Source organism: Neophocaena asiaeorientalis, unplaced genomic scaffold (assembly GCF_003031525.2).
Source record: "Neophocaena asiaeorientalis asiaeorientalis breed wild unplaced genomic scaffold, Neophocaena_asiaeorientalis_V1.1 scaffold550, whole genome shotgun sequence".
NCBI lineage: Eukaryota > Metazoa > Chordata > Mammalia > Artiodactyla > Phocoenidae > Neophocaena > Neophocaena asiaeorientalis.
Genome location: NW_020173396.1, coordinates 2,672,494 through 2,697,759, shown reverse-complemented (window position 1 = coordinate 2,697,759; position 25,266 = coordinate 2,672,494). Strand labels below are relative to the sequence as shown.

General features: G+C 37.0%; 1 protein-coding gene across 2 annotated transcripts in view; it reads left to right on the top strand.

The window, feature by feature from the left end:
- Positions 1-25,266, top strand: part of ELL2 (elongation factor for RNA polymerase II 2) — a 74,319-nt gene that overhangs the window by 6,518 nt on the left and 42,535 nt on the right. The window contains exon 2 of one of the 2 annotated variants that reach the window (XM_024746958.1): positions 13,072-13,119. The exons of the other annotated variant lie outside the window; for it this stretch is intronic. Coding sequence (XP_024602726.1) covers positions 13,072-13,119 — 48 coding nt within the window. The remainder of the gene's footprint in view (positions 1-13,071; positions 13,120-25,266) is intronic. 2 annotated transcript variants of the gene reach the window in all.

Genomic DNA, 25,266 nt, shown 5'->3' with positions numbered 1-25,266 from the left:
ACTTTGGAGCCACGTTAAATCTTTAGGAAGAACTGGTTTAAGGGCTTCCACTAATATTTTGCCAGCAAAGGCCAAACCTGGAATCTCATGGCTAGCAGTTTAATATAGGATATAAAAAGAGAGAATCTTATTAGACTATATGCTCCGTAAAGATTCATGAATCAAATTAGCACCTTGAATTGAACTCAGTAGTCAGAGCATTTGCTACTAGTTCAATAATAACTAGGTTGTTAGACAAAGAGCATAAGTTTCTTTCTTGTTGGGGATCCTATATGTTATTGGTCTAAAAAACATCTTTGGGTTTTAGGATTTTAACAGGCAGAGACTAGATGGGGGGAATCACATCTCCAGCAGAAGGAATGGCACAGGAAAGGAAAGGACAGCAGTAGAAAAGCTAAGGCAGGCTTTGAGAATTGCAAGGAAGACCCTTGTTCCACTTAACCTCGAGTGTTGGAGAAAATATAGTTGGATTTAAGAGAGGAAAGGGAGACTGGAGCAGGTTGGAGTTTATTCTCTCAAAACTGGAGAGACACTGAGTAGAAATTTAAGGTGATTTGAGCTAATGCTTTAGGATTATACTGGCCTCAGTGTGCATGATGAGTATAAGATGAATCTGGAAGGCAGTAGACAAGTTAGGAGGAAGTATGTGGTCCAGGTCAGAGATGAGTGGGATCTAAACTATGATGCTACTGAGAGACAAGACATTACAGATGAATAGAATCTATAGAACTCAATAACAGATTTTAAAGGAACAGGGTTAAATGGAAATTTCTAGCCATCAGCACTAGGAGGGGTTTTGTGGACATTCACTCAGTCTGTTGTTTGGTGACTAAGGTTTGATTAGATGTTTTATATTTGAGAAGTATATTTGGGTCTGAGGCTAGACTAGAACAATGCCATATTATTTACATGTCTCAAACTTTTCCATTTGGATGGAAATTTTGGGGATTGGTAATGTTTTGGGGGAAGTTGAAATTATTAGGTGGAAGAAATTTTGGTTTTGAACAGGGATTTTCAAATTTTGCTCGGATTTTTATAGGCTTCCTTTATCCAATAAAGTTCTCTATAAATTGCACTTAAGACTGTTGTAGAGTACAGATGATATGAAAATTGAATTTGATTTTAACGTGAAGATCATATTTTCCATGGTTTCTGTCCCAAGTGATTATTGAAACATTAAGTAACTCTCTACAATGTGCCTGGATTTACATTTCAAGCATCATTTTTAAAAGATTCCTAAAGGCCTTGCAAGGGTCAGTGTTTTCACTTCAGATTACTTTCATTTCTGTTTTGGTGTTTTGATTCTCTTTTTTTTGTTTGACAGTTTGTGAAAAACAAACCAAAAAATAATCATGAGTACATGAAACTTCTGTTATACATATACATTGTCATGGACTAGTTATGGGCACTTGGTTCATGGTCCATGGAGATAACCTTAGCTAGAAGACTTTTCCCATGAAGGGTGAGCTTGTTCAAGGGTGGAGCCAGGCATGAACTTTCTAATAAGATTCTTTGAGATACTTTAGGATCTAAATATGCTTACTTGTAAATTTACGTGTTAGCAGATTTTTAAAAGCCATGATACTTAGTATCATGGCTTTTGGTTTTCATTGTTGGAAACCATGATGCCTCAGATAGCCAGAAAACACATCCATGTGATAAAAACTCAGTTGTCTTGAGATGTTTTTTTCTTTAATAAAAGACTAAGAGGTAGGAACAGGAATTATAACTATAACTGTCAAATATGCATTTATTCATTTAGCCAGTGTTTGTTTATCTTCTGATACGTGCCAGGCATAGTACTAGGCACTGTATATATAAAGTTGAATAAGTCAGGGATGGTCCAGAAAGTGCTCGTGCCTTAGTAGAAACAAGCAGACATAATAAATACATACATACATACATACATACATACAATAAAGTCTCTGTGCAGGGGGACACCTAAAGAGAGGATTATGTTTGAGGATATGTCTGAGAAATAGTGTCTGCTTTTTCATCTCCCATCCTCTGTTCAGCCCACTCCAGCTGGGATGTGTCCATCACATCCCTGAGATTGCACCTGACTAGGTCCCTTGTTGTCAAATCTAGTGGTCATCTCTCTGTTCCTGTCTTACCTGACCTCAGCATCATGCCATCCAGTTGACTACTCCTTCCTGCTAGAAACACTTTCCTGATTTTCCTCCCACTTCCCTGGCCATTCTTTGCCAGTCTCCTCTGCTGATTATCCACTGCTTGACTGGCCTCTGAAAGTTGGAGATCCCAGTTCCCTTCTCTTTATCTATTCACTTCCTTAGGTGAGCTCATCTAGTCCTGTGGATTTAAATGTCATCTATATGTTAACGACCTCCAAATATTTATCTCCAGCTCTGACCTTCCTCCATTTCCAGGCACTAATTTTCAACACCTGATCTCTTTATCAAAGTTTAATAGGTTATCTAAACTTAACAGACCCAAACACAATTCCTTTTTTTTTAAACATCTTTATTGGAGTATAATTGCTTTATAATGGTGTATTAGTTTCTGCTTTATAACAAAGTGAATCAGCTATGCATATACAAATATCCCCATATCTCCTCCCTCCTGCGTCTCCCTCTCACCCTCCCCCCACCCCACCCCTCTAAGTGGTCACAAAGCACCTAGCTGATCTCCCTGTGCCATGCGGCTGCTTCCCACTAGCTATCTATTTTACATTTGGTAGTGTATATATGTCCATGCCACTCTCACTTCATCCCAGCTTACCCTTCCCCCTCCCCGTGTCCTCAAGTCCATTCTCTACATCTGCGTCTTTATTCCTGTCCTGCCCCTAGGTTCTTCAGACCTTTTTTTTTTTTAGATTCCATATATATGTGTTAGCATACGGTATTTGTTTTTCTGTTTGACTTACTTCACTCTGTATGAGAGTCTCTAGGTCCATCCACCTCACTACAAATAACTCAATTTTGTTTCTTTTTATGACTGAGTAATATTCCATTGTATATATGTACCACATCTTTACGCATTCATCTGTCGATGGACACTTAGCTTCCATGTCCTGGCTATTGTAAATAGTGCTGCAGTGAACATTGTGGTACATGACTCTTTGAATTATGGTTTTCTCAGAGTATATGCCTGGTAGTGGGATTGCTGGTTCATATGGTAGTTCTATTAGTTTTTTAAGGAACCTCCATACTGATCTCCATAGTGGCTGTATCAATTTACATTCCCACCAACAATGCAAGAGGGTTCCCTTTTCTCCACACCCTCTCCAGCATTTATTGTTTGTAGATTTTTTGTTGATGGCCATTCTGACTGGTGTGAGGTAATACCTCATTGTACTTTTGATTTGCATTTCTCTGATGATTAGTGATGTTGAGCATTCTTTCATGTGTTTGTTGGAAATCTGTATATCTTCTTTGGAGAAATGTCTATTTAGGTCTTCTGCCCATTTTTGGATTGGGTTGTTTGTTTTTTTGATATTGAGCTGCATGAGCTTGCTTGTAAATTTTGGAGATTAATCCTTTGTCAGTTGCTTCATTTACAAATATTTTCTCTCATTCTGAGGGTTGTCTTTTCATCTTGTTTATGTTTTCCTTTGCTGTGCAAAAGCTTTTAAGTTTCATTAGGTCCCATTTGTTTATTTTTATTTTTATTTCCATTTCTCTAGGAGGTGGGTCAAAAAGGATCTTACTGTGATTTATGTCATAGAGTGTTCTGCCTATGTTTTCCTCTAAGAGTTTTATAGTGTCTGGCCTTACATTTAAGTCTTTAATCCATTTTGAGTTTATTTGTGCCAAGCATAACTCTTGATTTCACCCTTCAAACCTACATCTTCATGAGTGTTCCCCATTTCAGTAAGTGGCAGTACTCATCACCAGTTGACTAGTAATTGACTAGTATTCCTTGATTTATATCTTTTCTTGACTTAGTTGATCCATCAGCAAGTTCTGTCAGTCTTCAAAAATCTGAAATCTAACTTCATCCATCACCACGACTCCAGTCCCAGCCACCATTATCTCTCTTGAGGACCACTGCCATGGACTTCCATCTAGCCTCCAGGCTTCCACTCTTCCCCCAATAGTCCATTCTCCACACAGCAGCCAAAGCTATCTTTTTAAAACATTAAGTGTGTGTGATCATGTAGTTTCCAAGTTTCAAGCCTTCTAATGGCTCCCTTTGTTGTAGATGCTTCATTTTACAAATTTCTACTATTAAAATAATACCCATCTTCCAATTCAAGTTTATTTTACTGTTTCTCCTTATACTTTACTAGAGATCATGATCCCAAAGAACAAATCTTCATTTGTATTTATAATCAGATTTGACATGTAAGCTTATTACACAATTATAAAGTCCACATTAAGCGCTCTCTTGGAAAAAAATGATGGGATATTATGCTTCAAATATTGTTATAAGGGCTTGTTCACAGTAACTAACTTTTTAGGTGGTTGTTCAGTTTGGATTTTTGCCTTCCATATTCCTTTAAAGAGTTGTATAGAATAGTAACGTTTAAGACAATAATAATTTTTTTTTAATTTGGCCTGCAGCAGATAGCTACAGTTTTCCAGAAACTATCTTTAAAAACAAGGACTGTGTTAAATAAATTAGATTTTTGACTTCTCCCTACTGTTTCGAGAATCTCCTTTATATTTCATTCTTTTCTATGCTGTAAAGGCTAGAAAGAAATTATTCTTTATTCCAAATGCTCTTTAATCTGGTTCTTCCAAATCTGCAGAGAAGGAGTTTCTGCGATGTGTAAGGTTGGATTGACTGACAAAGCAAAGTACTAGATATTGTGAAACTTAATGACTCCCTCTCTCTCTCTCCCCTGGGGGGTGGGGGAGCATCTAATAAAAGATTGGGGCAAAGAAGGAGATACCGTTTACTAAGGTATCTTTGGATTACCTCAAAATTTCACATTCATACTATCATTCTAAACATACTAAACATATTACCAGCTTTTGACGAGAGCTGGGTATATTTGATTTCAGGATTAACTGATTTCCTGTGCTACTGTCTGCTTATACTCCATCTTTTTTTTTTTCTTCCTCTTCTTTCCCAGCTTAGATTTATTTTTATTACCGTGGTTAAAATATAATTATTGGATAGTCTTTGGTTTCTCTATCAGGTGATGTTTTAAAGAGCAGAATTAAATGACTTTTTAAATAAAAGAATTATAACCACAGTTCTTTAAATGGTATAGTACCTCTTTTAGGAAAGAAAGATCTATCTTAAATTGTATCCCAGGATAAGTCATAAACACTTTTTACTATTTATTTGCATAAGTGAAAAGAAATTCAAGTGCCTGATATTTTCCTTAAATTGTAGTGCAAAACCAAAGAAGTGATCCCCAAAGAGCTATTGATTCTTATCAGTTCTTAATTCTGTAGCGTTCAGATATTTCACATTTTATATAACTGTTGTTAAGGAGGAGCAGGAGAGGCTAGCTGTGTAGAGTGCTTAGTTCTTAAAGGGAGACAGGCCAGGGTTTGAGCTCCAGGTCACTTATTAGCTGTGTAACCGTATGTGATTTCACAGGATTTACCTGTGGGATCCTGTGGAAATAATAGTATCTACTCCACAAGGGTGTTCTGAGAATTCCCACAGGTGCTAGTAAAAGTGATTACACTGGCCTGACACATTCTAAGCGCTCAGTAAATAGTAACTAGGTGGCTATAATCATTTCCTAAAACAATCTCACTTAAAGCAGTCACCTGACCCATCACCATTTATAGACAGTTTTCTGGTTTTGACACAAAGTTCCAAAATTATATTTGACTTTGGAAAATTTTTTTGCACTATCTTTAAATATTCTTTTTTTAAATTAATTTATTTTATTTTTGGCTGCCTTGGGTCTTCGCTGCTGCATGTGGGCTTTCTCTAGTTGCAGCGAGTGGGGGCTGCTCTTCGTTGAGGTGTGTGGGCTTCTCATGGCAGTGGCTTCTCTTGTCGAGGAGCACAGGCTCTAGGCGTGCGGCCTTCAGTAGTTGTGGTGCACAGGCTTAGTTGCTCTGTGGCATGTGGGAATCTTCCCGGACCAGGGCTTGAACCCATGTCTCCTGCATTGGCAGGTGGATTCTTAACCACTGTGCCACACCAGGGAAGCCCTTTTTGCACTATCTTTAGTTTGACTTATAATGCAGCTTAGGTACACAAATAAAATGTGAAGTATTTAATAAATACCTATTGGTTAATTTTAAATAACTCAAGAGTTCACTTTAAGTTGAGTCAAAGCTCCATTATGGGTTCAGAAGGGAAGCTGAAGGTATTTCAAGTACATCTCTAACTTTAGAGAATAAACTTAGAAAGATCTCTATAATATGTTTCTTAGAGAAATCACTCTTTTCTAGAACAGAATGCTATTTCTTATGGTTGTATGTTGACAAAACCAATAGTGGTTGATAGAATAAAAGTAACCATAGGTTTAATTTGGATGGATAAACAATATGTAAATAATCAAGAGATGGTTATAACAACTTTTATAGGATAAGTAACTCTCTTTTATTTATCCCCAAAGAAACCTGAGCTTTGCCTCTTCCCTCCTACCCTAAAAGAATCGTGTCAGAAATTAATATTACTCAGCACAATTAAAATTACTTAGTAACATTATTTAGTAAATTACATATTACTTTTATAGTTCTTATATATTGCAAGGCATAGTCCCTGGAAATAAGTGGACATAGATTTCTTTGGTCATAGAGCAGTTTTTATTGCAGTAGAATTGGCTTATTATAGTGGCAGATGTCAAGAACTAAACTTTTGAGCATTTTAGTATTGTCTACACTTTTATTCTAAGCTTAAGAATGCCCTACATTCTCTGAGAAATACAGAGGGTTAATTCAAGGAAATCTAAAATCAGTGAACCAACCAAGAGTTTAACAGAATCTTTTGACTATAATACATCACCTTGTTGAAAGCATTTATCAAAATGGTTTCCCTAGCCAGTTCCAGTCTGCATTGTTTCTTGGATGGATGAAGATACTAGATCACTATCTTATTTATAGCTCAAGTACTAGTCAGTTAAACCCTAGAGTTACTTGATTTTCAAAAGAGCCAGTTGGTGCAAATATTTAATTAAAGCTAAAAATCAAAAGTTGAAGTCCTATTGAACTTCCATATGTAATGGAACTGTACTTAGTAAGTTAAACATTATTCTAAAACATGCCATATCATATTTGGCCACCTGTAATTACATTATCTTTTAAAACTGGATTGCATTAAAAAATATACAGGGCTTCCCTGGTGGCACAGTGGTTGAGAGTCTGCCTGCCGATGCAGGGGACACGGCTTTGTGCCCCTGTCTGGGAGGATCCCACATGCCGCGGAGCGGCTGGGCCCATGAGCCATGGCCACTGAGCCCGGGCGTCTGGAGAGGCCACAACAGTGAGAGGCCCGCGTACCGCAAAAAAAAAAAAACCAAAAAACAATGAGTTGAGGTTATGTTTGTGCAGTTAAACTTAGACTAAAAAACATTTAGGTGAAAAACTAACATGCTTGAGACATTTGCTTATAGTGGTATTGACTTTATTTTTTAAATGTTCAGTTTTTTTTTAAGATTTATTTATTTATTATTTATTTATTTTTGGCTGCGTCGGGTCTCAGTTGTGGCATGCAGGATCTTTCGTTGCAGTACGCGGGATCTTTACTGTGGCACTCGGGCTTCTCTCTAGTTGTGGCCTGTGGGTTTTCTCTTCTCTAGTTGTGGCACGCAGGCTCCAGGGCACGTGGGCTCTGTAGTTTGCAGCGAGGGCTCTAGTTGAGGTGCGTGAGGTCAGTAGTTGTGGCGCTCGGGCTTACTCGCCCCTCAGCATGTGGGATCTTAGTTCCCTGACCAGGGATCGAACCCACGTCCCCTGCATTGTAAGATGGATTCTATAGCACTGGACTACCAGGTAAGTCCTGGTATTGACTTTTAGAACTTATTCCGGGTACCTTTCCCATTGACACAGTAGTCAGAAGCATAAAAAGTGGTATAGCATTCTAGCTGGCTCTCTTGTTGCATTTTTTAAAACGTTCAGGAACTGTAGCATAGTACCTAACATCTTCTTGTCTAAAATTGGGATTAAAATCAATAAAGGATTTGAGGTTCTCTTATGTACTTTTCTCTTCTAGGTTGTTAGATATCTTAAAGTTTTTCAGCAACAGTAATCCTAGTTTATCCTGTTTGGATAAGCACCCACAACTACTCCATAGATGAGGGTTTTGTTTTTTTAATGAAAAATGTTAACACAAATATTTATATATGTTCCTTTACTATACATGGTCGTTACAGAAAAAAAAACTGTTTTTTTTAGTTTTTATTTAATCAGAAGCTGAACCTTGGAAATTATAATGATTTTATAAAATTCATTTTCTTTGGAAACAAAATGCCAGAAGAATTGAATGAGCATTTAAGTGCTTTTCATGTTCAGCCCTAGGAGGTAACCTGTTACAGAGGCAAGATAAGGAAAGGGTACTGTATTTGAAATTCAGAAGTCTGGATTTGAGGTCCAACTCTGCTAACCACTAGCTTGGTGATTCTGAGCAATGAACTTTGCCTGTCGGAGACTCGTTTATCTCCCTCTGAAATGGGGGATGATGATGTCTTCCTACCACCCACGGCTGGTTTTAGGAGGCCTCACTTGAGACTATGGATATAAAAATACTCTGTACATTACAAAACTATGTAAACAAAAACAAGTTATCATTTTTGTTGAGGAACCAAGCAATACAGATAGAACTCTAAGCATATCAGGAGGTTAGGTTCTAAATTCAGGTCATGAGGCAAAAGATTGGATAGAGCCCACAAGCCACAACTACTGAAGCCCGCGTGCCTAGAGCCTGTGCTCCGCAACAAGTGAAGCCACCACAGTGAGAAGCCTGCGCACTGCAATGAAGAGTAGCCCCTGCTCACCGCAACTAGAGAAAGCCCGTGTGCAGCAACGAAGACCCCATGCAGCCAAAAATAAATAAATAAATTTATATTAAAAAAAATTACTCTTGAGAATCCATAAGTTGATGTAAAGCATAGTGGTATTGTTTTGTCTATACAACCTAGAATAGTAATCTATAAAGTATATAATGCGTATAGTTGTATACCGCATATATAAAGAGAACATAGCCAAAGTGATTTTATAATACTTTTTCTATCATAATGTAGATAAATACTTGTAAGTTAAACATGTGTTAGACTCTTTTGTATCATAACAACTAGGAGTAAGAAAACCTATGAAAGAAATACACCCCCAGTGTAGTGGTACGATAGACACAGGCATCTGGAAAAAACAATAGCTAATGGTAGCTAAAGTGGGCATAATTCAGAGTTAGCAAAATGGTGGCAGCAGTGTTTTGTTTGGTGAGAAAAAGGTTTAACATTTTAAAATTTGAGTCCTTTCTCAGCTGGGCATTCATTCCCCAGGTACTCGCCACGGCCCTGATGCTTTACACCCAGTATCTTTCACATTTACCTGCATTGGGTCCTTAAACTCATTGAGTCTTTGATTTCTGATTTATCTAAAACAAGGCCTAGCTGAGGAAATTAATCTTAAGCTTGAATGTTAAGTGATTAGTATGGATTGGCAAAATAGTGTTTGGGAAGGTATGCCAGGTTGAAAGAACAGATAAATAGGAGGTAGAAGTAGAGAGGAAATTGTTTACAAAACAAACAGACTGAAAAAGGTTAACACTGCTGAGCCACAGTTGGGAAGTGGAAGATGAAATTGGTTGGTCCTATAGTTGGACTGTCTGCTTTCTACGTGGAGGAGTTTGTTTTGCTTTGATAGAACCCACTGCAGGCTATGTTACATGCTGAGGGTGGTATCTGAGAAAGCTTCTGCTAGCTATTTGAATGAGTAGCCATTTGGAAGGAATTGAAGGAAGGGAGGAAGGCCTTTGTCTAGGTTCTTGGTGATAGGGACCTGAAACAGGCTAGGAGCTTTCAAAGTAAAGACTAAGCTTAATATGAGGGAGTCTGGGGCAGACAGGCCCCAGATGATGATTGAGAGCCCTGAGCCACCTTTGCTTCTTTTGTGCATATGTGCGCATGTACGCCTGATATTCAAGCTTTCATCACATTTTATCATTCTTTCTTGGGAAGGTCTGCTCATTCCACCATCTCCTGTTTGCTCCAGACGAAGCCATACTAATTTAGGCCTTTATCACTAGAGTGTTCCTAAATAAAACATCCCCTGGAGCTGGTGTCTAATCCTTTTCCCTAGCCCCAATTGATCTCTCTCTGTCTTTCTTACACATGACTGGAAGAGCTGCTTTCCGTGAAACACTTCATTCTTTCAGCAGCTCACTTTCTTATTCCAAAAATCAGAAGAGCCTCCAGTTGTTTATCATGTCAAAGACAAGACTTAAAGGCCATCCCTAAAGGTGTAATGGAAGGGATTAGGATAGGGTTATTTCACAGGGTGATGAACCTTTAGAAATTATGAGGTCTGAAATTTAAATTACTGTCCTATTTATTCTGTAGTGGATAAAAGCTAAAACTGAAGACAAATTTTGAGGTCAAGGATAGATTAGCCAGGGATCACCAGGTCCAATTCTCATCCTTTATGTTATGTTTCACGTGTGAAAAGACCTGCCGTCTGCCTGCACAGTACCCATTCCTGTCTCCTTGCTTTTTTGCTTAGGACACTCCATCTCCCTGGAGTTTGTCTTTTCAAAATTGCTACTCATTTTCCATGAGCCTTTTCTCTTTTCTAGTATCTCTTCTAACCCATACTTTTCTTCTTTGTGAGAATCCTTACTGCACCTCCCAGCAGTACTTAGCCTAGTACAATATTTAATCGTTTTCAAATGTTCTCCAACTAAAATGCGAACTCTCTGGCATAAAGGAGCAAGTGCCCATGGATCTACCATAACAGATGTGTGGGGAGCCCAAGACGGTAGAAGAAAAACAGTATGGCAAAACAGGAAGATTGAGTCCTAGATTCTGGTCCTAGCTTAGTTTATTAATGGGACGCATGGCCCATTGTGGTTAAGGGTGGGGGGTGGGGCTGGGCACCAACTGGAGTACCTCTGGACCTGGAATTCTGTGATTCTAGCAGTGTGCGATTGCCTAATAGAATGCGGTGAGGGGAGAGGGAGAAGAGGCTGTGCGTTAAACTTAAGGTTGTGAGCCTGGAGAACCAACAAGATAGAAGCACCCTTGCCAGAAAGTAGGAAAGAGGTGCCAGTTTGGCGAGGGGCGGAGGTGGTTTAGTGTTTGCCAATTTTACTGTCATTGAGAGTTTCTAATGCAAAATGTCCTAGGCTGTGATACGTTGAAAGTTGCAGAGAGATGCCAAGTTGAGGAATAGGGAAGAGATTCAGAGTCATCACCAAATAGGCAAGGTAAGCCTCCAGGAGAGACTGGATCTAGAAAGAGGAAAGTGAAAGGCATGATCAAAGAGCTAGGAGGAGTGGTTTCTCCAGGTGACATCCAGTGGAGAAGTGAGCAATTTGAAAATTGAGGAAAGTTAGCATTTGTTTGGTCAAGAAGAATTGATGAACTTGATAGAGAAGTTCAAATTCCAGTGGTGAGCTGAAGATAACCTGCCTGCAAGGAGTCCGAGAGGAAAGTGTAACCAGCCTCAGAGGAGATGTTCAGTGTTTGTGATTTGAAGAGAGAGCAGGAGGCAGGGCTGATTGAAATATTCTGAAAGCTAGAACCTCCACCTGTCTTACCTAAATTGTAGTGCCACCTACTTACACACAAAGCGGGCCTCCCCAGGGCTTCTGCACGCAAGCTACCATTACTTCAGGTAGAGGTTTAGCTGTGGAAGGTAGGTTTGGGTGAGGTTTTCTCCCTCTAAGGAAATTCAAGTTAGCGTTAATCTATATTTTATATTTCCATAAAACACCGTGAATTAGAATGAATCACTATGAAAAATTGTTACCTACTTCTCCCACACCAAGAAATAAATTTTGTCACCCAGTAGTGCTTTGATTCTGCTGATAAGTCTAAAGTTAAATAATCTTTTTATGGTGGTAGAACAATGATAATAGTATCTATTATGTTTTCTTCAAGAAGATGTTTATCCATTTTTATAAATAATAATAGAATGGTTAATGCTACCACTTGATTTTATATTCAGATGATCTGTCTTTTAAAGTACTTATCCTTTCCTTATTTCTCTTTAGTTTATTGTAATCCTGATTAGTAAACTTTTAAATCTGTAGAGAAGTTTTGGGAAGTACCTGGTAAGTAGTAGTTAATGTGCAGTGGCTGAGGGAGGGGCATATGGGTGCCTCTGTATTTTTCTTTAAGGTAGAGTTGAGACCAGAAACCACTGCTTTTGTTTTTGTGCATTGGGTTTGGATATGAGGGTATGAAGAATAGTTTACAGGCTGATGTGTTACTATTAAAATGTTACCCAAATCTGATTTCCCCATGAATTTCTGTTAGCAGTTTGGAAAAGCGTTCCAATAGTGGTGAACCAGCCCCATACTGGTGACTTTAGGTGCAGGAAATCATGCCTGAGACTATGGTAGATATTTACAGTTTCAGCTTTTGTTCTAAATACACAACTCTATGAGAAAATATAAAAATTATGAACAGGACAAAGCTCATAATGAAACAAAACATTGTTCTAGAAATTATATTCTCCTGGTGAGAAGCTTGTGAGAAGATTGGTAACCTGTCTGACCCTCAACCAAAAACTAATCTCTGGTAAAATGTGAGAAAATGGAAACCACAGTTCATTCTCAAATATTTTAATTTTATATTTTTAGCGTCCTCTTAAGAGTTTTGCAAAGTTTCTTTGACTATCTCTTGCTTTCCCCTACCTTTTTAAAAAACATATCAAGAAACTAAGCCATAATACTTTTTCATGTAAAATTTAATTAGTACACTGATCATTTTTTGCCAAATCATGTCAGTCATTTTCAAAAACGTGATTAGCTACACTGCCAAAAGATACCTTCGGTTGTGTATTCAGAGAAATGTCAGCAGTGCAGTATCATTTATCAAGGCATCTTAATATAATGACATATAAACCTAAGTATGTAATGAAAAGGTTTTCACAGACTATAGCACTGACCAAGTGCATAGGTTTACAGTTTAATCATTTAGTTCCATGTCCCAGTAACCAAGGTTGACGTGTTTGTTTCTTATGTTTCTTTTAATAGAATTTAATTCCTTTTCGACCTTCAATTCAGTTCCAAGGGCTCCAAGGGGTGAGTACTCTAATTGTTTTAGCAAGAAAATCTAATCTTACACATTATTATATTTACGTCTTAAAATTTGTTTTCACCTGTGCCTCTTAATATAATGTCACTCATATTTTGTGAACTTTGTAACTAAATGTAAATTCGTTTTTAAGACTTTAAGACTTGAATTATCTTCTTGATTTAGTTAAGTAATTCAGGTATAGATATTGAGAATAGTTTTTTTCCAAGTCATAGATAATTGATTTTTTAACCTTTTTATTGAAGTGTAACATACATCACAGTATTATGAGATTATATTTTGTTTACCATAATTAAGTAACCATAAAGAATTATTAATTTCAGGCAAGTTATGATTATGTGATTGTTGTTAATATTAACAAACTTCTGCTGTCTATGGACTTTAATACTAGGAAATGAAATGTATATATAGAAAATAGAATTTTTCTAGTACACAGAATAAACAAAGTATTGTCTATTTTATTGCTGGATTTAAAAGTATAATAAATGATAACTCCTAATAAAATGCACCTATGAATTTTGTATTTGTAATAGATGATAAACTTTTCAGGAGTAGTGTCAATATTATTTCATAATTATTACTATTACTATTTAATATTAAATAGACTCAGTCATTCCTTCATTTAAATTAATATGCATTTCTGAATTTGTCTCTATATACTGTCTACAGTATGGAGATTTGGAATATCTGTAAATGGATTTTAGAGCTCTAGAGAAAAGGCAGCCTGAGGGGGGAAGATCATATTCCTATTTATTATAAATCTATACACTTGTGAATTTTTGTTTATGTCACAAAATGTAAAAATTCAATGTGAATAAATACAATCTTTCTAAACTTTATAACTTGAAAACATTTCAAGAGTCAGGAGATTAATTGTATCATTCAACACCAACTAAGAGTACTTCTAAATCTTGTGGAATGTTAACTTGAAGGAGATGTTTGTGTGTGGATGTCAGAGGTTTGCTTCTACATGATAGCTTTACAATGAAGTCCTTTTTTTTCTCTCCCCAGTAACTGAGTGTTCATGAATGGGATCCTAAATGGAACAAGCATTCTTCTGAATTTTGTTTCATAGCTTTTTAGATAGTCTCTAGCGCATGCTGATACTATTTTTAAGGTATTAGTGTCAGTTGTTTACGTGAGGCTTCTTGAATTTTCTTACAAATTTTAATGGCATCAACAATATCTGAAGGGATGTTGGAGAGGCAGGCCTGACTTCTTGAGCTCAGCAGGGCTACCCATTTCAGTAAAGGGTTATCTGGGAAGAGAGGGCAGTACCCAGGAGAGAAGAGTGGGGTTTGAGCTGCTTTTTCCTCACTAGCAGCTGACACCTTGTTTGGTGTCTGCTTCTTCCCTCTTCCCTTAATTCTTTCGTTCTCCCAGTTGGGACGTGGAGGCCAGGGAAATGCAAGTGAAGGACATTTTCTTAGGAGGCACTAGGTTAGACTGAATAATGAGGAACCAACATGTGCAGGCTTCCAAGCTCTTGATGCAGAAACATGTAGCTTTTAGCAGTCTTAGAAGGAATATGATTTTCTGTAGCATACCAGTTACCCCCCAGGCCCTAGGTACCTTTACAAAGCAGGCAGTTTCTGTTTGAAACCTTGGACCTCCCTTTCTGAAATCTCCTACGTACCTCCCCCAAACTTTCCTATCTCTGTGTCCAAGCTTCCCCAGTTTATCTTTGCAAGCTCCATTCTCTCTTCCTACTCTATTCTTTGTTTGAATATAGTTCACTGATAAAAGTAATTTAGATATAAATGACTGATAGGTGTAAATCTTAATGGGTGTTTGAATTTTAACTGATAAGCTTTTTAACCAAATGAATGGTTATTGGAGTTGGGAGAGTATGAATGTAGAGAGAGGAGGGAGTGCTGCAGGATGAGAGCTATAGGATACTTGGCCCTACCTTGCTTATTCTGCATTCTGTCTTCTCCATCCCCTCACCCCCCACCACAGTCCCCTTTTTATTATTCTAACTGGGAACAAAATATATGGACTCAGCATTGTTTCAGAGCCTGCAGCTGCATTCCATCCCCCCCTCCCCCACTTCTCTTTGCAGCGCTCTCACCAGCCCTTTGGGACTTAGTAAAAACAAAGAGTCATTACTGGGGAGAGAGTGGGTTGGCACAGCCCACAGGGAATACACAGAGCCACAAATGTGAGGGTCTTGTGTACAGTGTTCCTCTGTTTTTCTTGAGAGCCATGATAATTTAACATTGCTGGTGCTGATTGCTTTAAAAACTATCTGAAGAAGTATACTTACAGAGTTTTCCTACGTGGAAAATGTTTAGGACTTTAAATTGGAAGGTTTTAATTTAGATTTCCCACAAAAGAGTTTTTCTCAATGAGAAATTTTAGTTGTCTTTTAATATAGTGTTTCAGATACTTTGAAAGTTTCTCTAGAAAGAATGTGGCAAGTCTAACAAATTTACAGGCTTTACATCAAATGTGATTGAAAATATACATTAACTATCATGATAGTGTCCTATATAGACATATTTGAAATACAACTGAAATATTGTTAAAATATCATTTCAAAAGTGAACATTTAGTGTTAAGATTATTTCCTCTTTCCCTGATGCTAAGCACTGCATGTTTATGCTGTTCCTTGTTACTAATTATAGGATTTTTTCCCCCTCTATAATGTCTTTAGAAGGTCAGAATTTGGGTCTTGGCTGGTTAACTTTTAAGCATATTTACTTTTGTGCCTGAACACGTTCTCTTTTTCTTTATTTTTATAAATTCATTTATTTTATTTATTATTTTTGGCTGTGTTGGGTCTTTGTTGCTGTGCGTGGGCTTTCTCTAGTTGCGGCGAGTGGGGCCTACTCTTTGTTGCGGTGTGCAGGCTTCTCATTGCGGTGGCTTCTCTTGTTGTGGAGCATGGGCTCTGGGTGCGCGGGCTTCAGTAGTTGTGGCACGCGGGCTCTAGAGTGCAGGCTCAGTAGTTGTGGCGCATAGGCTTAGTTGCTCCGCGGCATGTGGGATCTTCCCGGACCAGGGCTCGAACCCTTGTCCCCTGCATTGGCAGGCGGATTCTTAACCACTGCACTACCAGGGAAACCCTGAACACGTTCTCTTAAATTGAAGTTTTCTTCTAAAAAAAAATGCAGACTGGACCATTAAAGTATAGCAATATGCTCTTAAAGAGTGAAAATTCTGAGAATCATTGATTACCTGGATTTTTATCATCACAGTTGGGCAGCAGCTTCTATAGCATAAAAAATGAAAATTTGTCTTTCACACTTCATCTCACCCTTTTCCCTTAGTGGAAAAGCATAGTCAGGAAATTGAATGGTCGTTGAAGGCATTTTATGGATTCTGAAAAGATGAGGAAATATCTATAGGAACAGTTAATTGTGTTTTCAAAACTGATGAATATCAGGAGCTGAATAAATCAGCCAAAAATACCTTGTTGATTTTTAAGAGTATGGCTCAACCAATTATCCTTGCAGTTCTAATCCATACCTAGGATACTCATAACTAAAGGTGTACTAGGATTGTACATTTTTATAGACCATTCTAATTGAATAGAAAAGGTAGCTGGTAAGATTCACATGGCTACAGTATTGAGGTGTTCAAGTTATAACATTCAGAGGGGTGTAATGGTATAATGCACATGGTTTACAAAAGCTGCATCTTTATTGTTGAGCAAGCTTTATCCAAATCACGATAGTTCTGTCTCATATTTTCACTGGATACTGAAAATGTGGCAGGTGAAAATTTTCCAAAAATGTGTGTTTCAGTAAAGTTTTAAAAACTAATTACCCTTGGGCTTCCCTGGTGGCGCAGTGGTTGAGAGTCCGCCTGCCGATGCAGGGGACACGGGTTCGTGCCCTGGTTCGGGAAGATCCCACATGCGGCGGAGCGGCTGGGCCCGTGAGCCATGGCCGCTGAGCCTGCGCGTCCGGAGGCTGTGCTCCACAACGGGAGAGGCCACAACAGTGAGAGGCCCGCGTACCGCAAAAAAAAAAAAAAAAAAAAACCAACTAATTACTCTTTATTTTTATGTTTGTTGAAAGTTTCTTATCTAAAGACACACAGCTGATGGAGACACAGCTGTAACTACTGTCTAGGTCTTCACTCTGCCAGGGAAAATTCTCCCCACTATACCACACAGCTGTAAAAGGAGAAGTATTGGAAGTAAGTTAACTCAGTATTTTCAAGTAATGGCAGTTGTTACTGATGCAGTTATCTACTAACATAATTACTCAATAAACAGGTGCCTAATCAGTGAGTGTGCTAATAGGTTTATTGTTCTGTTTCTTATTTATTGCACAAACATTCTTTTAGCCCTTACTGGTGCCAAGTACTTTGCTGAGTGCTTTGTGTGCAAAGATACAGGGATGGATAAGACATGGGCTGTGCCCTCAGGGAACTCAGAATCTGACAAACATATATAGACTAATACTCAGGAAAGAATTAATAATGTAGGGTTTATCCAGAACCCTCCTTTCAGAACTTCTATAGATACAGGAGACTCTCAGGAACAAGGCTTATGTATTTCTGATTGGTATGAATCAGGGTTTTAAACAAAGGTTTCGGTAGATGCAAAATATTATATCCTAGAAATAGGTATGTAAAATTCCAGAAGGTCTATTAAAATCTATGGACACACTCATACACAAAAAGGTAGATCTGTAATATGTTTATAATTCAGATAAAATCTGAAATGGCAACGTTTTCAACAGCAAATAATGGCCACATCTGTTGGCCTGTGTCAGCCTTGCAGAGTGGACTTACCTGTGGCATCAGCGACTCATGTGCAGGGAATGATTGTCCCAGGGCAGTGAGAAATAATGTTAACTTTGTCACAGTAAATCGGATTCCAGACCTCAGTATTAACTCAGTATTTGTTATGAGAATGTTGTTCCACAATTCTCTCTAATTTAATTGCTCACTTCAGACTCAGCAATCTCAGAGGCTTTAAAAAATAGAAGTTTGCTTTGCATATGTAATTTAGAAATTAACCTTAAGATGAGGACAGAAAATATTGTCTATAAGTACCATGTTATGTCTCCTGTGAAATACTGAGTAACACACATTTTTCTAAGAATGAGCAAGGAACAGCCAGTCAAGCAGCTTTTAAATGTACGCCTTCCAAAAAGGCACACTGACCTTCTGAAGATGAAATCAGCATTTAACTGCTAACTTTAAAGGCTTGAATAGTGTTAAAATTTCTGCAGTAGAGCCATTAACTCTAAAGAACAGAGTTGGATTTTCTTTTTTTTTCTTCTTAACTTCCAAACTTAGCAAAGCATTCAGAAATATTTGGTTAATTATTTATTTTCCTTTTTGGGGTCTGGAGAGAAGATTGGGTTTGAAAAACTAAATTATACAGTATTTGAAATTAGTAGCCAATTTCAACCCACCTGAAAATACTTCCCACAGACTACCCTTCTCTAATCTACTTGATAGGAAGCAAAGATAACTATCTGCTTGAAACAGCAGCAGAGATAAAAATAAATCCCCAGCACTGTCATTCCTTCTTAGATGATATGCCTGCACTCTGCTTTCCCCTGCTGTTTTTGGTTTGGCTAGTCCACTGGTTTTGCCAACGGTTGTGTTTAGTCAGTCTGCTCAAAGGTTGCTGACTAACAGCTACCTTTATACCCTCAGCTCTGAAAGTAGTTAATACTACAAAGGTGTTAAAATTAAATCCTTTTATGGCAGTTCTGTTTTAATTTTTTTAATATTACAGAGGTTAACATGTGTAGATAACATATTTGCATTGAATTATAACCCATTAACCACATGTTAATTTATTAAGGTATTAATACAATGGTAAATTACCCAATTTGAAAGAAATATTTAACTTTGATATATATCAAAGGTTATATAATTTTTTATGTATATAGTATAATATACAGTGTGTGTGTGTGTGTGTGTGTGTGTGTGTGTGTGTGTGTATATATATATATATATATGTAAAATATCATATTTGGCCAGTGGTATGGACTGACATTCTGGAAACTCCTATTATCTCAAACAATAACTGAATAATAGTTTGAAGCTATTGACCAACTTCTCTATTTTATGTTGCCACCCACCTCTGCTCTCCTTTTCTTTCTGGATAAGAATTACCTGTGGGGTTTCTAAATAAAAAAGAGTAGAGAGCTAAGTTCACAAATCATGGCCAGGTACCACTACAGACACCAGTGACATAAAGGAGACGTGCAGAATGGTGAGGGTGGGAGGGTGACTTTGACTGTTTGGTTGTGTTGCCTGAGGAAGCTATCTCAGCGTATACCACACAGGCTCCAGTGTGGGCCACAGCAGGACAAGCGTCCCAAAGCACGATCATAAAGGAGTTGAAGACTAAATCATCCTGCTCTGTCCTTCACCAAACTGCAGTCACTTTGGAAAGCAGCCATTGGAACTATGATTGAAATCTGAATTTGCTACAAATACCATTAACTGCCTTCTTAGCGGTCAGTTAAGCTTAATATCTTCATTCAACAAGCGTTTGTGAATATTTGCACTGTACCAAGCACCACGGTAGACAGTGTTTGGACAAAGGTAAATAGGACCTTGAAATTCCAGCTCTTGTTCCTGACACCATCTGTTTGTCAATAAAATCTGAATCTGATGGTTTTGCCTTTTTGTTTCCCACCAAAAACTGAAACTTGTGAAATTCAGTTGTTTATGTTACAGACATTGTCACTTAACAGCACTCACTTATTTAAGCTTGGAAAATAATAATCTTTAACCATTTTATAACACCTATGGTTCTTATAACTAACCCACCCCTAAATTTGAGCCACAAGCAGTATGTAAATATCTTTTGACTTCTTACTATGTGCAAGGCCTTATCCTTATATATAAGAGCTTTATTAAAGAGGTTATAAGAGCTCTATTAAAAAGAAAATTCAAAATTTAAAGCAGGAAAAACAATTTAGCAGAATATGTCTAAGCCGCAGATCTTACTTCAAACAATATTTAACACAACAAAATTACTATATGTTGTTGATTCCAAGGCTTGTTTTCTTTTTAACGTTTAACGTCTTTGGAATTAGAATATATCTCATTATCAACAGCATCTTAGTACTGTGTCATAGTTTGTCAGCATTTTATATTATGCAATGGTACATAGTCATACAGTTGCTGGCAGCTTAACTACAGCAATGCAGTGGAAGTATTTAGAGAGTTCCTATATCCTGCAATAAGATTTTATCTAACTAGAATCTTTTCAAAAGTTTTCTTTCCTGACCCCACCCTTGACTGGTTTGCTTTTTAGCTCCATATGTTAGATAATCTGGAGAATTTATAGGGAAGGTAAATTTTTATAACTATTTTTGTGACTTAAACTGGAAGGAACAAGAGTATGAAATTAAAATGTTCTCAAATTTGTTTTTAGGCTAAAAACCTTATAAAAGTAATTTGTTTTGAAAACAAGTTTAGAAGAAAAGAGTTTTACTGACTTAAAAGACTTAAAAAGCTCATAGACATGCTTTGAGGCTAATGAATTTGCCCTTATCAGGCTAGGAATTTTCAAATCTCTCTAATTGGTCTTATACTTTGTACTGTATTTACCAGAAATGCACAGTCATCTATTATTTTGCTTATAGATTCCAACTTTTTTCAATAAGTATAACTAAAATTTATTGAATATTTATTACGTGCTAAGAATCCTATACTAAGCACTTTATATATATTATTCTCATTTAATCCTCACAGGGATGTCATGAAGCAGATATTCCTGTTCTGCTCGTGTGTTAACTATGGCTCTGAAGTTAAACCACTTGTAAAAGCTCACACAATTAGTGAGTAAAGGAGCCAGCACACAAACCTAGGCATCTAGTTCCAGAGCCTGTTTTCATCACTACACTGATTTACCTGCCTATAATAAATGTTCAATGAGCATTTTATTCTGACATTCGTACGGACATTTGTTGAGTATCTCCCCAGCTAGCAAGAGGAAGCAGGACAGTCAGGGAGGTCTCAGAGAGGTGGTAAGCAAGTGTGGCAAAAGTTGCCACCTTCTTAAGGAGCTTGAATTTCACCTTGGAGATCAGTGCTTCTTATCTATAAAGTCTCCCTGGGGGTCTATGATGAGGTCTGGAAGTCTGGCTTTTAAAATTTTTCCCCCTAGATTTCATTATAATAGCTAGGTTCACTATAATTAAGAATATGATAAGAATATGCACATATGTAGGTATGTACACATTCTCTTCTCAGGAGAAGGTTCATAATTTTCATCATTTTCTGAAGGGGACCACTGACTACAGTAGATTCTTTCAAACACATTTAGTAACAAGTCACAGTAAGAAAAAACATTTTACATTGTGACCCTTTACAGATATCAGTGTACACATTCACACAGCTAAAATAAAAGTTTCACAGCACAGTATTTATCTTTTACCAGTATACTCTGACATTTTCTATTTCAATTTAAAAGAATCCTGATCACATTCCACTAAAATAACGTCATAACCTTCCAATGGGTCACAGTCTGTGCTTTAAAAAACACTACAGGAGATGACCATCTTTTTTTTTTTTAATTTTAGAAATTTTAGCCAGGGAGTCATGTGATCAGATTTGCATTTTAATGTGTTTATCCAGTAGCTACCTTAACTTAGTTATTCCTTCTGTATGGGGAGAAAGGAAATAGAGGAGTTGAGGATGGCGCCATATTTATGATGAGCATTTGGTTGGATGGTGAGGCCATTATACAAGATCTAAAATAGATGAAAGAACAGACTGAGGCAGAACTCATGGGTGTTTAGTTTGGGACATGATGTCCATGAGGTGTTCAGATAATAACTCCATACCTTGTTCTATCGAGATGGAGCTGTCCAGGAGACATTGGTATTGGGGGATTTGGAACAAAAGGAGTTTCAAGAAACTGCTCCAAAGGACATTTTATAGTATTTAATTATACTTGGCAGTCCAGTAGTGAGAAGAAAAAAGTGTATTTATAGTGGAATTCTGTTATAAAGCTCTATTTAAAGACTTCTAAGAATACTGGTTTAGTTGTGAATACTTATGAGTGTTGATACTTTTTACTTCTTAACATTTAGGAGATTTGAAGTCCTTTTTGCCAAATTTTGTTCACACTAGTTAAGAACAATAGCAGGCTAATCGAGATAAACAGTGGCATATTGATTTAGTGGAAGAGTACACAACAGTGAAAAGCAGTGACTTAGAGCTCTGTGCAATATGGCAGTGAAAACTCTGGGTAAAAGACTACATATGTATGGTATGACACCATTTTTTATAAAATTTAACAACAGGCGAAGTCAAACAATATATTGTGTGGGTACACACGTGATAAAATTATTAAAAACAATAAAGGAATGATAATCACAAAAATTAGAATAGTTGTTATCTCTGGTAGAGAAAGGCAGGTAGAAGGGATAGGAGAGGAGCAATGGGTAGATATATTATTGCTAATGTTTTCTTAAGTTGGACAGTGAATTCACAGGTGTTCACTATGTCGTCAAGCTTCATAACAGGCTATATTGATTTTGAAGAAGTAAATGTTACATAAAGTTCTCGTTATCATTAACTTTAATAATATAAATATATATACTTGTATATTTATAATCTGTCATCTTCATGGATTAAATGAGAAAAACCAGAACATATTTCAATAGATGCCAAAATGGCATTTGATAAAAATTCAATATTAAATCTGGATTAAAACTTTAGTTAAGTAGGGAATAGAAAGAAGAATTCTTTCTTAACATGATGAAAATTATCTTTATCAATCTAATAGCCAGTTAGCATACTTAGTAATTAGAAAACAGAAATATCCTTTTATTTATTTATTTATTTGCTTGTTTGTTTGTTTGTTTTTATTTTTGGCTGTGTTGGTTCTTTGTTGCTGTGCATGGGCTTTCTCTAGTTGAGGCAAGCGGGGGCTACTCTTTTTTGCAGTGCGCAGACTTCTCATTGTCGTGGCTTCTCTTGTTGCAGAGCGCGGGCTCTAGAGTGCAGGCTCAGTAGTTGTGGCACACGGGCTTAGCTGCTCTGCGGCACGTGGGATCTTCGTGGGCCAGGGATCGAACCTGTGTCCCCTGCATTGGCAGGTGGATTCTTAACCACTGTGCCACCAGGGAAGCCCAGAAATATCCTTTTTAATGTTAGCAATAAAATACACATGGCCACTCTCATCTCTGTAGTTTAATATTGTTTGGAGAATGCTCATTAATGTAATGAAAAAGAAAATTAACTAAAAGCTATGAATAATAGATAAGTGGGGGCAAATTTGCCAGTATGTGCAGATAAACCAAGTGAAAAACTATAAAAACTTACAGTATTTCCTTCAGTAAGGTGGTCAGTTCAGAAATAACTTTAAAAATCACTGGCTTAATAGTGGTAGGGTGGAGTGAAGAGGAGTTTCTTTTAAAATGGGAGAAATAGCAGAACATTTATAAACTGATGGGAGTCATCCAGTAGAAAGCAAAAGTTGATATGAGAAAGAGCAAGACTTGCTGGAGCAATGTCCTCGAGTAGGTTGGAGAGATGGGGTCTAATTGCTCAGAGGAGAGATTGACTTTAGATACGAGCAAAGGAAGTTCTTGTATGGTAGCTAGTGGGAAGGTATGTATATGGGTGCAGATTTTGAAATTCTTATTGTTTGTTAAACCATTTCTTTAGCTGTATCTCAAACCTAAAGTCAAAACACCTAGGCCAAAGTCTTAGCTTAGAGGTTAGCAAAGTGGCACACAGAAAGTGCCCAATAAGTGATATATATAATTTTTTAAAATCACTGGCCTCCCTAAGCACTAGCAATTAGGAGTTTCAGTGTAAAAATGATCTCATCTATGGTAGCAACAAAAAATTACAAAATACCAAATATTAAGTGTAGTCAAGTTATTCTGTCTAAAGAGCTGTAATACTTTCCTGATGGGTATAAGAGAATATATAAGTGGTAAATGGCAAGACTGTCCATGGATTTAGGTTGGAAACTTTTGAAGTTGTCATTTCTTCTTCCTAATTAATAGTAAGATATCATATATACCATTATAATAATTTTAAAAATAAATACACAAACACAAATAGAAATCTGCAAAAGAAAATGAAATGTTATACACCAGAATGTCATTGCTTTACTAATTACCCTACTAATGAGATAGATTTGTTTATCTATATTTCCTAATTGTTCTATAAACATAAATGTTTTGAGATGCCAAGTTTAAATATGTCAAGAATCTAGGAGAAAGGCTGAATATTCAAGGTTTCAAAACAGGTTGACAAGAAAAAGAGAAAGCAGGTCTCAAAGTTATCTGTACCTAGACACCAGCTAAATATCTTTCTAGTCAACTACTTAATGAGTTGCTTTGTCATCTATCAGTGGAGAAAAAAAGTTTTCTCCCCTCTGTGATCTGTCTCCCCAGCAGAAGGAAGGTAAAGGCAGAGTTCCTGGTATTATCAAGAACATGGGAGAAGAGGCCACTTTCCTTTCTGAGTTAACAGTTGACATTTTGGAACAGTGGTCTTGTGAAGTGTCCTGGGAATGGGTCTAGTCTAGAAAGAATAGATTATGGGAATGAATAGTAGTAGTCAGTTGAATTTAAAAAGATAAGATTCCTAGGGAGCTTCAGGCAATAAAACTCAGAATGCAATAGAGAATGATTAAAGATAGCTAAATTGGGCTCACAGTGTTAGAGGGTTGGTACTTAATTAAGCAGCCATAGGAAAAGGGCAGTCTTTTATAGAACTTAAAAAGTTGAGAGTGTCTAGTAATCACTCAATAAGTTATATTGGGGATATCTTATTTTAGAGTGAGAATGTAAGGCATAGCCGTATTTATGAATATAGTAATACTCTACTAATCAATACTAAGAAATTCTTTCTTAATACTAATCTGAATGCATTTTAGTTTTCTCTTAAGCTCATTGTATTAGTAATTCATTAAAGTCAGTTTTCACAGATTAGGAAGGAGGGACAGGAACTTGAGGTGTTCCATTTCCACTTAACAGTAAGATGATGCTGACATATTTCCACAGCTGTTTAAACGTTTTGTATTTGGCTGTAAAGAAAAACTTTCTACTAGGGATGCTTGGTGTTTTGTTTTACTTTTTCAGGAAGATATTGTTCTGTTCCTTCCTTAGAGAACTTGAAAAATAAGATAATTGTGAATCCAGGATTAATTTTGGATAAAGTCTTAAAACTTAACAATTTCA